The sequence below is a fragment of the Typopeltis vanoorti genome, chromosome 17, assembly GCF_054136105.1.
Source record: "Typopeltis vanoorti isolate ZY-2024b chromosome 17, IOZ_Tvanoo_1.0, whole genome shotgun sequence".
NCBI classification, from domain to species: Eukaryota; Metazoa; Arthropoda; class Arachnida; order Uropygi; family Thelyphonidae; genus Typopeltis; species Typopeltis vanoorti.
In genome coordinates, this window is record NC_143565.1 from 9950785 (window position 1) to 9964158 (window position 13374).

The following is a 13374-nucleotide window of genomic DNA, read 5'->3' on the forward strand; positions in this document are numbered from 1 at the left end:
TTTTAAGTGCTTAGAGCCTCTATGGGTCTTAATCCGGCCCTGTCCGCAAACAACTGACTATCCCCTTGCAATCCATTGATATAAAGGTTGAACAATACAGGTCCCAGTACTGAACCCTGTATTAATAAGTCACATTATTAAAGTGGCATTCATACCTGAAAGACAATGCTCTATTAGGAGCAAGGGTTTAGGTGTCTCATGTTTCAAAAATTGACACAGTATTTCATTTAATAATCCAATGAAAAAGTTATTACATCACAGAAATACATGGAATATGTCAGCGTATTCAAAATGAAGACTTATGAATTTTATTTCATCAGTTCTTAATAGTTATGGAAACTGCACAAAAATGTATTATATGAACATTTTACTTAAGTATGTTCATTCCTATATATTCTTTTTCTGCAGAAGCCAGTGTGGTCATTCATCGGGTCAGACAATTTTATACTTTGCTGTAGATAAGTTTTTAAACTGTTACAACAGGAGACTATTTTTCATATATCTTGTATAAAAATATTCAAATTCTTAAATCTGAAATAGCAGAATAACAAAATTTTACTGTTTTCTAATAGCAAAATCTATATCACTGTTTCAAAAAGGAAAGAAAAATACTTACTGAAAATATCATGTGGGTTTGAAGGCTTATTTTGAGTACCACTTGAAGGCAAATCCTTCAAGTGCTTACTCTTATCTAAAGGATGAAGGTCCTCCCAGGAAAAACTGTTCCCAGCCACCAACCACCTCTCGCACTCTTTTTGCCATAGCTTTGCAACATCCATTTTCTATTTCTTGGCACAAATCTGATATCTGATATTCTGCCTGGTCTCCCAGGAAAGTAGGAAAGTTGGAGAAGAAACTCCTTTAACAACCTTTGATTTTAAAAATAACAGTTTTAAGCATGATAAAATTTTTGGTTAAATATAAATTAAATCTTTACAATAATGCTGATTTAATAAAAATACCAATTTTTTTTTTGCCTGTCTGAAACTTCATTTGCATCTAATTTATACATCAAGACATGTCAAGGTTTTACAGAATTTCAATTGTTTATATTATTATTACGGGCAACTCCAGGGAGTCATTAGACTCATCGAGGGAGGCCCCAAATCATATTCATCACAACTATTTGACATTCATACAGTATCTATCATACCTCGCCTTAAACTCATTCATTGTCACAGCATCCACCACAGACTCTGGCAGCCCATTCCACTCATTCACCACTCTAAAAGTAAAGAGCCCAGCTCTAACACCTTTACTAACCACACTTTTGCCCAGTTTCCATGGATGTCCCCTAGTCCTCCCACAACCAGCCCTGTTCTCAAAAATATCTTCTGAATTAATTTTATAGAAACCCTTCAGTAATTTGAATGTCTCAATCATATCTCCCCTCCTCCGCTTATCAACCAATTTTTGCAACCCACAAATCCTCAACCTGTTTTCATAAGGTTCATTCTACAGACCTGCTATCATCTTGGTCACTCGCCTCTGATCCTCTCAACCTCCTCCCCATCAAGAAGAAACCTAGGTGACCAAATCTGGGCACAGTAGTCGAGATGGGGTCTTATCAAGCCTCGATACAGAGGAACAATAACCTGCTTGTCAACGTATTCTTCAGCAACCAAGTGATTTGATAAGCTGATTTGGCTACTTTTGCAATGTGCCCCCTAAACTTCAACTCCTTATCCACCAGCACTCCTAAATCTCGTGCCTCATCAATTTCATATATAATGTAAAAATTGGGAAAGCAATAATGGAAGTCAATGTGCAGGATATGATAGTAATGGTTGGGGCGAATGACCTGAGAGGTAGCGTGAATTGTGTGGCATAAGATTTGAGGTTGATATTAGACATAGCAGCAGAAATATGTCTAGGGAAAGAAAGTGAGTGCATTGCCCCAGTATGATAATGCCGAGTGGAGGAAAAGAGCAGTGATAATGAATGAGATGATAGCAAGAATGTGCAGGAAAAGGGATCTGGAATATGTGGATGCATGGAGTACATTTGAGGATAGAGGGAACTGTATACAAGAGACATTGCATTTGAATACAGGGCACAGACATTTGGAGAGACTTGTTTTCTGGGCAGGTGAGTGTATCAGGACAGGGAAACTAGAATTGCACAAGTGGAATATTTCAGTGATGGCTTCATGTGGGGATAGTGGCTTGAGTAATAAGGGGGTGTAGTGTAACTGTATTAGAGAGCACGGGTGGAGTATGAGGGGAGTAATAATGGCTATAAGAAGGCTAGCAATACATTGATTTTTCTCCTAGGCTATAAGAAGGTTAGCAATACATTGGTTTTATAAATGCTAGGAGCATTAGGAATAAAGGGAATGAGTTTGTGGTATTGATTGACTTAATTTTTCCAAAGGTTGTTAGTATCAGGGAAACAGTTACTACTGAGGAGGATGTTCTAATAGGGATAGAAATCGAAGGGTATAGCATATTTTGGCAGGATAGGGAAGGGAAATGTGGTGGAGAAGTGTTACTCATAAGAGATGAATTGTGCACTCTCAGGGTTGAGAATCTCAGTGGTTTTGATTTGACAGGATAATGAAGGTAAATGTGGTGGTGGAGTGTTACTCATAAGTATGTGCGGCTCGTCTATAGGGACCGGGCCCCACCTATATTTGTATAACTAGCGCAATAATTGTAGTTTTAAAAAATATGTTTCTTGTAATTATTATTTTTTGATCTATTTCCAACATGTTTTATTATTTAATAAAAAAATGACTGTAGTATTTCGTGACAATATTGTATAATGCGACTTAGTATGGTGTCTGGGGCCAGCCATGGCTGGCCCTATTTTATGTGTAGAACACAGGGCATGTATGAGGCACGTGCACTAGCGATCGTGTTTGTTTACCAGGCGCAACGCTCATCTTGGGGCCAGTTTAGTCTGGCCCAGTCACTGTGTTGGCACTTATGTACATAGCACGAGATTCTTTGATTGTGAAGCACGTGCACTAGCAAGCGTGTCTGTTTACTGGGCACAACGCTTATTTTGGGGCCCCGTTTAGTATGGCTCAATCACTGCGTTTGTATGTAAATAGCGTGCGATTCTTTCATTGTCTTATTATTTATTCTCATTGTTGATCTGTTTTATTGTTTTTAGTGTGTTTAATTATTGTTGTCGTTTTTTGTTATAATTTATTTTAAAGCTTAAATTTTTATCATGTCCATAAACAATACATCTTAACTATGAAGAAAATCAATAGTTTATTGGAAAAACGTTTCTCGTTATTAAGTCTAGAAGAAAAATTGGAAATCAAAAGACTTGGCGCATACCATCCCAGAGATGTGCGTATTACTCAACAAGATGGTAAAAAAACAAGAACATTTTATGTAACCTGGTTTGGCAAGAAATCATGGCTTAGTGTGCGTGATGAAAAAAAACTTTGTTCTGTTTTTATTGTGTTTTGTTTGGTGGCGAGAGCTTGTGGATACTCAGTGCCTATGAAGACCTAAAACATCTTTCCGAGCAAATACAAAAACATGAATCCAGTAAAATTCATATAAACAATGCGGTGCAATTCCAAATGTTCGGTAAAATGAACTTCTTATCTTCCATTGATACTGGATATAGTCTTAATATAAAGAAACAATGAATTAGTTGACAAAAATAGACATACTTTATCAAGGATCATAGACTACATAAAATTTTATGGTGTACGCGAACTGCTGTTAAGAGGACATGACAAAACTGTCGATTCGAACAATCGAGGAGTGTTTTTAGATATGGTTTCATACACAGCTACATTAGATAGTGTTTTAAACAATCATCTTGAAAATTCAAAAGTAGCAAAAATTACTTCAAAAAACAACCAAAATGACATTTTAGACTGCATGGTGTATAAAAGTGAAATTGATAAAGCGAGTTTTGTTTCTTGCAAACAGACGAGACAACTGATGTATCTTGTCGTTGGCAATTCGTAATTATTTTGTGTTACCTAAAAGATTCTCAACCAGTTGAAAGGTTTCTAGCATTTATTGATGTCCTTAATAGGACTACTATGGGACTTACCAATGTGTTAAAAGAAGAATTGAAATCTTTTAGTTGTTTTTGGCCACTGGCCCCACCTGTTTCTATTGTCACCAGCTGCCAATGCTCATAAGAGATGAATTGTGCACTCTCAGGGTGGAGAATCTCAGTGGAAATAACATTAATGGCTTAGATTTCTGATGAGATGGATGTTTATAGGACAAGATATTTAGTGGGATGTTGCTACAGACCAGGGAATATAGATGGTGATGAGCAGGTAATAATTATGGTTGATTTCAACCATAATGATATAAACTGGGCAGAGTAGAAAGAATGCAGTAATAAGGGAACTGAATTTTTGGATTTTTTTGAGGGGCAACTGTCTTAGGCAGCATGTAGTAGAGGTGGCATGCTTATCCCTCTTTGATAAGAGTGACCATGTAGTCCTGACTTGGAAGATGCACAGGCATGAAGAAATATCAAAACAGAAGGAAGTTATGTTGAATTATAAGGCAGGTGGCTATCATGAACTTAGAAACCAGCTCGCAGCAGTGCAATGGATAAAAGAATTTAAAGGGTTGTTAGTGCATTGGAGATATTTAAGAAAACATCGTTGACAGCAATGACAGAACTTATACCTCGCGTGAAGAAGATAAAGCAAAGTACACTAAATATCAATAAGGATTTCACCTTTAAGGGAAATTTCTTTAATGAAAGTCTTGTAATGAGGAAGGGTCCTAGAGAGTGGGAGGAGAGTAAGATAGTACCATTGCATAAGGAGGGTGGTGGAAGAATGGCGGTATCAAACTATAAAGCCTATTTCTTCTATAGTTAAGATTTTGGAGATATTGGTAAGATCTCAAATACAGAATAGGGCAGATGAGGGTAATATTTATGCAGGCCAGCATGGATCTGTTAAACGGCACTCTTGTTTTTGTAATCAGGTTGCCTTTTCAAATAGAATAACAAGAGCAGTGGATGAAGGTAAGGCATACACTGTCATTTTTTTAACATTTTTTCAAGACACTTGACAGGGTGCCACATGACAAGCTGATTTTTAAGTTGCATCATATGGGTTTGGATATCAGGTTAGTGGATTGGATTGGACTGGCGATTGGCTCTGATAGATATCGGATGGGGAAGCAGTATCAGGGTATAGGAAGGTTACAAGTAGAGTTCCACATGGTTCAGTGTCCTGGGACCATTGCTGTTCAATTGTTTGCAGATGATGTAAAGTTTGGGAGAATATTGCTGATGCTTTGGCTCTCCAAGAGGATTTGAATAAGCTGCAAGGATGGGCAATTAATGGGGATGTCAATTTAATGCAACTAAATGTAAGGTTTTAAAATTTGGGATCCACAGAAGGGATGTTTGTGGATCCCAAATTTTAAATACTCACATAGTGTCACATACTGGAAGAAGTGGAGGAAGCAAGGAATCTTGGGGTGATTGCGGATAGAGATTTAAAGTTCTGGGAACATACTGCAAAGGTTGTGAAAACATCTCTGAAAATTGCAGCAATGTTGAGGAAAACATTAATCACAAGAGATAAGTGTGCTGATCCCATTGTATAGAGCTTTGATCAGACCACATCTGGATTTCAGTGCCCAGATCCGGTCAGCAGGATCTGAAGTAATCTTAGAGGTGCAGAGATGGATAACAAAAATGATGTCAGGACTGTACTTGATTATGAGGACAGACTGAATGCATGTAGACTGCAGAGTTTGGTAGATAGAAGGCAAAGGGTTGATATGATCGAGACATTTAAGCTGTTGAAGGGTTATTATTGTATTAACACTGATACATATTGGAAGAACGATGGAAAGAAAGAAGGATAAGAGGCCATCTCTGGAACCAGCAAAAGGAGATGGTGAGTAAAAGGAAAAGAAGTAGGATTTTTGCATGGAGAGTGGTAGAAGCTTGGACTGCATTGCTTGAGAGGGTGGTGAACGTGTTTGCTGTGGATGATTTTAAGGAGTGGTATGATAGACTGTGTTCACTAGTGTTGACCTCCTGCGATGAGTCTTGTGACTCCAAGTAGGGTCAGAAAATAATAAAGCAATGGGATTGGATGAAATTTTGCCATTTGTTTTGAGAGAATGCTAAAGAACTTACAAATCCATTGAACTCCCACTGACTACACTGCTCTTCCAAAACAAATAAAATTTAGCACAGATATCCCATATCTAAGCCATCTTCTACCCATTCCTATTTATCCTTAACTTCAATAAAATCTGTTTTGTTGTTTTTCTTTTGCAAAATTCAGAATAATTACCATATATGAACTTCCTTTATCCAATACAAATTGTCACTTTATAATAAAGTGTAACCAGATTACTAGACCAATGTTTAACAAAAAACCTATGCTGTCCTGCATAGACAGGACTATTCTAGCTAACCAGCTTCAAATACCTTCTCACCACAATCTCCTGTAAACAAGTCAATCATTGGTTCAGTTTCAGATCCCTTCGTACTAGACAGAACTGTCTTCCACTTTTCCAAAATTTTCATTGTTTCAAGATGTTTAAAATGTCAGGCACTTAACTTCTTTGCCCGTCCTTAATAGATGCAGTGGTATTCTGTCTAGTCTTGCTGCCTTAATTAAAGCTTACTTAATATCAAACATTTTCCATTTGTCAGGTTTCTCCAATTTCTCCAAGATTTCATATTGGAGAAATGTTCATATTTCAATATGAAATATACTAATAAAATATTCACTGAACATTTCCATAATATATTATGCAGCTGATGTTGCCTGGCAGCCATTATCTTCACCAACTGGGATTATTCTTCTATATTCATCCAAAATTTTTTATTACTGACAAAACTAAATTACCTAGAGGTAATTTAGTTTAGTCACAATTAATTACACTAAAGGAAAGGATAAATTAACTAGGATTTTGATTTTTCTACTCTATCCCAGTTTTTCCTCACTTTTTTTACCTATGATGCTCCTCGTATGATTGCCAGTTACTTTACTATTGATATTTAATATTACTTCACTATTCATTCACTTCAGTTACACTTTGGTTACCTAACTTCACAGGTGCTTACAGGAATGCAGTCTAACGTTGCTTTCAAAACACAATCATAATCCAACATATTTTGTATCCCATGAAATTCCTTCAACTTCTGAGTATGTCAGTCTTTCCAGTTTTGCATATTTCCTAGTCTCATGGGAACATGCACCTACCTGAAATCCAGAAAAACATAACTGCTCTCACTGATCAGAGACAGTATGGATATTTAATTTACTATTACATCCTACGATGCTATCATCCAACATTTATGTTTATTGTTCCTTCTATCTTCTATATTAGCTATCTCATAGCTTGCCACCATCCAACATCTCTAAGCTGTATAACAGCCCCTAAATACTGTAGTCGGTTTACCTCACTTTACATATAGTTCAAATAACTGTCTACTCAGATCTCCATTCTTATACAAGCCAATTCATCTACCATTAACAGTATTCTTATGTTTCCTAAAAATATTAGATCTATATTTTATTCGTATTAGCTCTCCTCAATCATGTCAACCTGCCATTATTATTTCACTTATAGTCTCAACCTATGTTTACAATTTAAGGCACAACTGAATGCTACAAAATTCGTTTTTCCAAGGCACTTGATTTATACTTTGAAATAAGATTTTTTCTTGTATGAAGAAATTAGAATTGCTGAAATTTTATTAACTTTTATGTTTGATATCTTGAAAAAAATGAATATTATAATATTATTTAATTTGCTATGCAATATGTGGAAGTGAAAATGATAATACATGAAGATTTTGAAGCTATTTCATGTGAAGTTGAGATCAAAAGAATAGCATATCTAATAGGATGTTGTCATAAGCCAGGGAATGTGAAGAGCAGTGAATGAAATGTTTACACAAATTAATTGGGCAAGTAAAAGGAAGATGATCTTAATGGAAGATTTTAATTATAGAAATGTGGATTTGAAAGAAGAGATAATGTATGGTAACAAGGAGAGTGAATTTATTATTATTATTATTATTATTCAGGCCTCCATGGAGTCAAAAGATTTATCGTGGGAGGTCCCTACTAGGAAACACAAAGTCCATCATACCACTCCTTAAATTCATTGACTGTTCTCGCTCTCACCACTCTGTCAGGCAATGTATTCCATAGTTCAACCACCCTCCATGCAAAGAAACCACTCCTCACCCTCTTGCTCAGTTTCCTTTCGTAACTTCCAGGGATGGCCCCTTGTCATCACTCCTTCCCACTCTTCAACCATGCAAAAGAACTCCCCAGTGTCAACCCTGTAACCACTCTCAACAGTTTAAAAGTCTCAATCATATCACCTCTCCTTCTATCAAAAACTCTGCAGTCCACATTCCCTCAGCCGATCCTCATAACTTTGTACAGTCCTGAAACGATCTTTGTTATCTGCCTTTGTACCCTTTCCACAGTTAATTTATCCCCTTCAATCCTGGGGACCAAATCTGAGAACAGTAGTCTAAATGTGGTCTGATCAGAGTCTTATATAGCCGAATGATAACTCTTATCTCTGCAGGTCAGTGTCCTTCTCATTATTGCAGCAATCCTCTGTGTTACCACCTTTGCAATATGTCCCCTAAATTTTAGGGGACATATTGCAAAGTTTCTATCAATCATCAACCCCAGACTCTTGTCTCCCCTACTTCATCCAGTATAGCTCCTACAATCAAGTATGCATCCTCCCATCAATGGATCCCAAACTTCAAGACTTTACATTTTGCTGAATTAAACCATTATTCCCATTCATTTGTCCATTTGTCTAGCTTATTCAAATCCTCTTGCAGGGCTACCACATCTGCACTATTACTAATAACCCTTCCCAGCTTCGCATCATCTGCAAACAACTGAATATCCCCCTGCAATCTACTGACAGTCATTGATATAAGAGTCAAACAATACAGGTCCCAGTACTGAGCCCTGTGGGACCCCACTTGCAACCCTCTGCCTCCTTGAAACTGCCCCACCATACACAACTCTCTGATACCTATTGGATAGTCAATCTTGAATCCAGTTGAACATCCTGACATCCAGACCCATGTGCTGCAACTTAAATATCAGCTTATTGCGTGGCACCATGTCAAATGCTTTTGAAGTTATGTGGTACACGCCCACAGATACGAGACCTTTCGAAACTTCTGCGCATATCAACAGAAGGAGAATCCATTCCGATAAGAGGATAATCCAGCGTTTCACAAACTTTTCTTACAACGGAAACACTTCACAAATCCTGAAATTTTCATGGAACACCTTGGTTATTTTGTAATGTTAAGTCAAAGAAAACGGCAGTATATGCCTTTCCCTCATCTACTGCTCTTGTAACTTTATTATAAAAGGCTAGCATATTGCTAAAACAAGAGCGCCCCTTCACAAATCCATGTTGACTCTCACATTACCCTCATCAGCCCAATGCTGTATACAGTCCCTCACTAATTTCTAAGTTCTTAACAACTACTGATGACACACAAACTGGCATATAATTACACACTTCCAGTCTGCTAACACCCTTATGCAATGCCACTATCTTCCCTTCCTTCCATTCCCTGGACACCTTTCCCATAGCCAGACTTTCATTGAAAAGTCAGGTCAAAGGAGCTGTCAGTTCTTTAGAACATTCTCTCATGCACGGTGAAATACCATCCAGTCCCACAGCTTTACTGACATCTCTGAGTACTCAATACTTGGAACACACTCTCCTTCTGCACCTCTAAACCTCAAACCTGCCCTATCCCTCTAGTATTAAAATTTACTCCTCCAGGATGAAATACTCCAACAAAGTGTTCATTGAACAATTCCACTATGTCCTCTGCATCAGTCACTCTATTCCCATTTTTAATCCCACAATGTCATTCTTCCACAGTCATTTCTCCTCCTACTGGCCACATAGCTTTTTTGGAGATAATTATCATAAGCAACACATGATTTTGGATTTGGCGATATCCTCACAGAATAGTGAAAAAGAAAAAAGGTTTTATATATATATATACACACACACACACACACACACTTGGGTCTCTTTTTATGTGGATCTTTTTTATGCGGATTTGAAGTTATGTGGTACACGCCCACAGATACGAGACCTTTCGAAACTTCTGCGCATATCAACAGAAGGAGAATCCATTCCGATAAAAGGGTAATCCAGCGTTTCACAAACTTTTCTTACAACGAAATTTTCTTACACTTCACAAATCCTGAAATTTTCATGGAACACCTTGGTTATTTTGTAATGTATTCATTAATAATCCATTTTTAATTTAGCTGATTTTATTATTAATTAATCAATCATTAATTAATAATTAATTAAATTTGGCCCAATGGAAGAATTTTATGAAAATTGCAATTTTAGATCGCTTAGCAAAAGGAGGGGGATCTACGGTGATTGGTAAACATTTTAACTTGGGCGAATCTACTATAAGAGAAATTAAAAATAATGAAATCGCAATAAGAAAATCTGTCATTTCTGGCACAAAACTAAGTGCCAAATTATCATCGTACTCAAGAGATGCTGTATTAGAAAACACGGAACAAGCGCTCGTAATTTGGATTGAAGAATTCCTATAAGTGGTTATTTAATTAAACAAAAAGCTCTTCGGTTTTTATGAACAGATGAAGCAATTGGAGCCGTCTACTTCTGCTTCCCAGGCTGATAAAGAATTTTGGGCTAGCAAAGGATGGTAAACCGGGTTTTAAAAAGGAATGCACTTCATAACGTGAAGATTATAGGGGAGGTTGCAGCAGCAGATGAAGCAGCAACCAAAAATTTTCAAGAGAAGTTAGCCAAAATTATTGAAGATGGTGGATATTGTCCCGATCAAGTGTTTAACGCTGATGAAAGAGGATTGTTTTGGAAGAAAATGCCTAGTCGAACTTACATCGCAAAGTCTGAGGAAAAAGCAAGTAAAGATTGAGTAATGTTGTTACTTTGTAGCAATGCATCAGGAGATCAAATGTTGAAACCTCTCCTAGTAAATTGATTTCTAAGACCACATGCTCTAAAAGGCAAAGATCTAAAACAGCTGCCGGTACATTGGATGGCTAATACAAAGGCCTGGGTAACAACTGTATTTACTGAATTGTTCAATAATTGCTTTTTATCAGAAGTGGAAACATACATGAAGCAAAAAGCTCTCGATTTTAAAGTTTTATTAATTGTTGACAATGCACCAAGTCACCCACATTTAGAACATCCAAATGTGCAGGTAGTGTTTTTTGCACCCAATACAACAAGCATTATTCAGCCATTAGATCAAGGCATAGTTGCTACTTTTAAAAAATATTACGTTAATCATACTTTTAAATTTATACTGGATAAACTAAAAAATGAATCATTAACAGTAACTGATGTCTGGAAAAAAATTTCTATTTTCGACTACTTAAATCATGTTGTATCTGCTATCGCTGAAATAAGACCACAAATTTTAAATGCTGCTGGAAAGCAGCTTGGCCTGAATGTATTACAAACAGATGTTTGTAATACATTCAGGCAAACATCTACATTTTATAATGTAGATGTTTGCATGGTTGCAAACATCTATATTATCAGATGAAATCACATTGGTACATGAAATTGGTGGAGAAGGTTTTGATACATTTAGCCAGAACGATGTAGACAAATTGCTTGTGGATAATGTCTTAAGTGACGATGATATTATTGGATATCGATTAATTTTAGATATCGTCGAAGATCCAGAAAACGATAGTGAAGAGGATGAAAAACCTGTCCCCCTCACTGCAAATATAATTCGAGAAGGTTTTGAACTGTGCAATAAGTTGGAAAATCATTTTCTTGTTAATGACACAAATTCTGAACGAGCCTTTAAATTCCAACATGAGCTGAAGAACTATGTCTGGATATCGCGAGCTGTATAACAAATTAGTGAAATCATCATCGCAAAGTTTAATCACTGATTACATTGTTAGAAGAAAAAATCAGCACAGAACGAGGGTGAAGCTAATTCTGTTTGTGAAGAACCATTGCCTTTACCATACGGAGCTGATGCGCTGATTATCTCTTCTGGTGATGAAAGTGATTTTACACCAGTTCGCAAATGTTGCCGAATATTGTCTAATAGCGATGATAATTCTGATGACAAAATATTAAAAATAAAATGTTAGTTACTTTTCAATAAAATTAAATGAATAAAACTTTAAAACAAACTTAGGCATTCTTATTTTCCTGAATTTTCATAAACTTTTTTTTATGCGATTTTAGGTTTATTTTAATTCATTGCTTCGTTTTATGCAGTTTTAGAAAATCATGGAACGTATCCCCGAGTTTTCAACATAAGTTTAGGCTTTTTTCTGCGATTTTTTTATATGCAGTTTTCTGTGGAACGTATCTACCGCATAAAAAGAGCCCTAACTGTATATGGAACTATAAGGTGGGTGATTATGAGAAGCTCCGTAGTCAACTAGCATCAGTACATTGGGTTGATGCAGAAGAGATGTTGACAGTGCACAGGAAATGATAAGCGGTATCTGGCATAAACAATGCATAACTACATACCAAAAGATAATTATGCAAATAAACAGAGCAGGAGTGAATTTACTATTGATGAACTATGGATGAACAGCAAGATCAAGCAACAGTGTTACAAAAGAAGTTATGGAGGAGGTACAAGACAGTGTATAGTAAATAGACATGTAAAGAATATAAACTACAGGCCAGAAAAGTGACAAGCATGGCTGAAAAAGAAAAAGTAAAATATGAGTGAAGATTGGTTAGATGAGGATGAGGTTAGATAAGTGAGACATGGTTAGATGAGGATGACATCCTGACAGGAATAGAGATGGAAAGGTATGATGTGTTTCGTGAGGATAGAAGGGGTAAAAAGGGAGGGGGAGTGCTATTGATGATAGAGAAAGAGTTATGTCCATACAAGATAGAGATGCAAGAGGGAAATGGGGCCAGTGGTTTTGAGGCAGTATGGTGTGAGATAGAGGTGAATAGAATCAAATACTTGGTGGGATGTTGTTATAGACCTGGTAATGTGGATGGTGGTGATTGTGAAATGTATAGTCAAATAAGCCAAGCAAATAAGAAAAGGGTGATTATTATGGGTGATTTTAATAATGGCAATATAGACTGGAATGAAGAGATAGCAACTGGAAGTAAAGAAAATGAGTTTCTTGAGTTTTTGAGGGATAACTACCTCAGACAGTATGTAACAGAGGGCACAAGAGGATTAAGGGTCTTGGATTTGGCCATCTCATCGGAGGATGTAATTATCAATGAGGTATCAAATCATCCACCAATTGGTGAAAGTGACCATGAGGTGATTACTTGGGTGGTTGCCAGCAGTGCAAGGACCCCTGTGAAAAAAGGGTATATGTGGAACTACAAGGGGGGTGATTATGAAGAGCTCAGGAGA

The 13374-nt window shown here is 36.8% G+C and overlaps 1 protein-coding gene across 1 annotated transcript in view; it reads right to left on the minus strand.

Annotated features, from left to right (window-relative positions):
- The window catches only part of LOC150097138 (uncharacterized), a 49176-nt gene that overhangs the window by 12346 nt on the left and 23456 nt on the right, over positions 1 to 13374 (minus strand). The window contains exon 2 of the mRNA XM_090407224.1: positions 617 to 869. Within this exon, the coding sequence (XP_090263350.1) occupies positions 617 to 779 (163 nt within the window). The 5' untranslated portion in view covers positions 780 to 869. The remainder of the gene's footprint in view (positions 1 to 616; positions 870 to 13374) is intronic.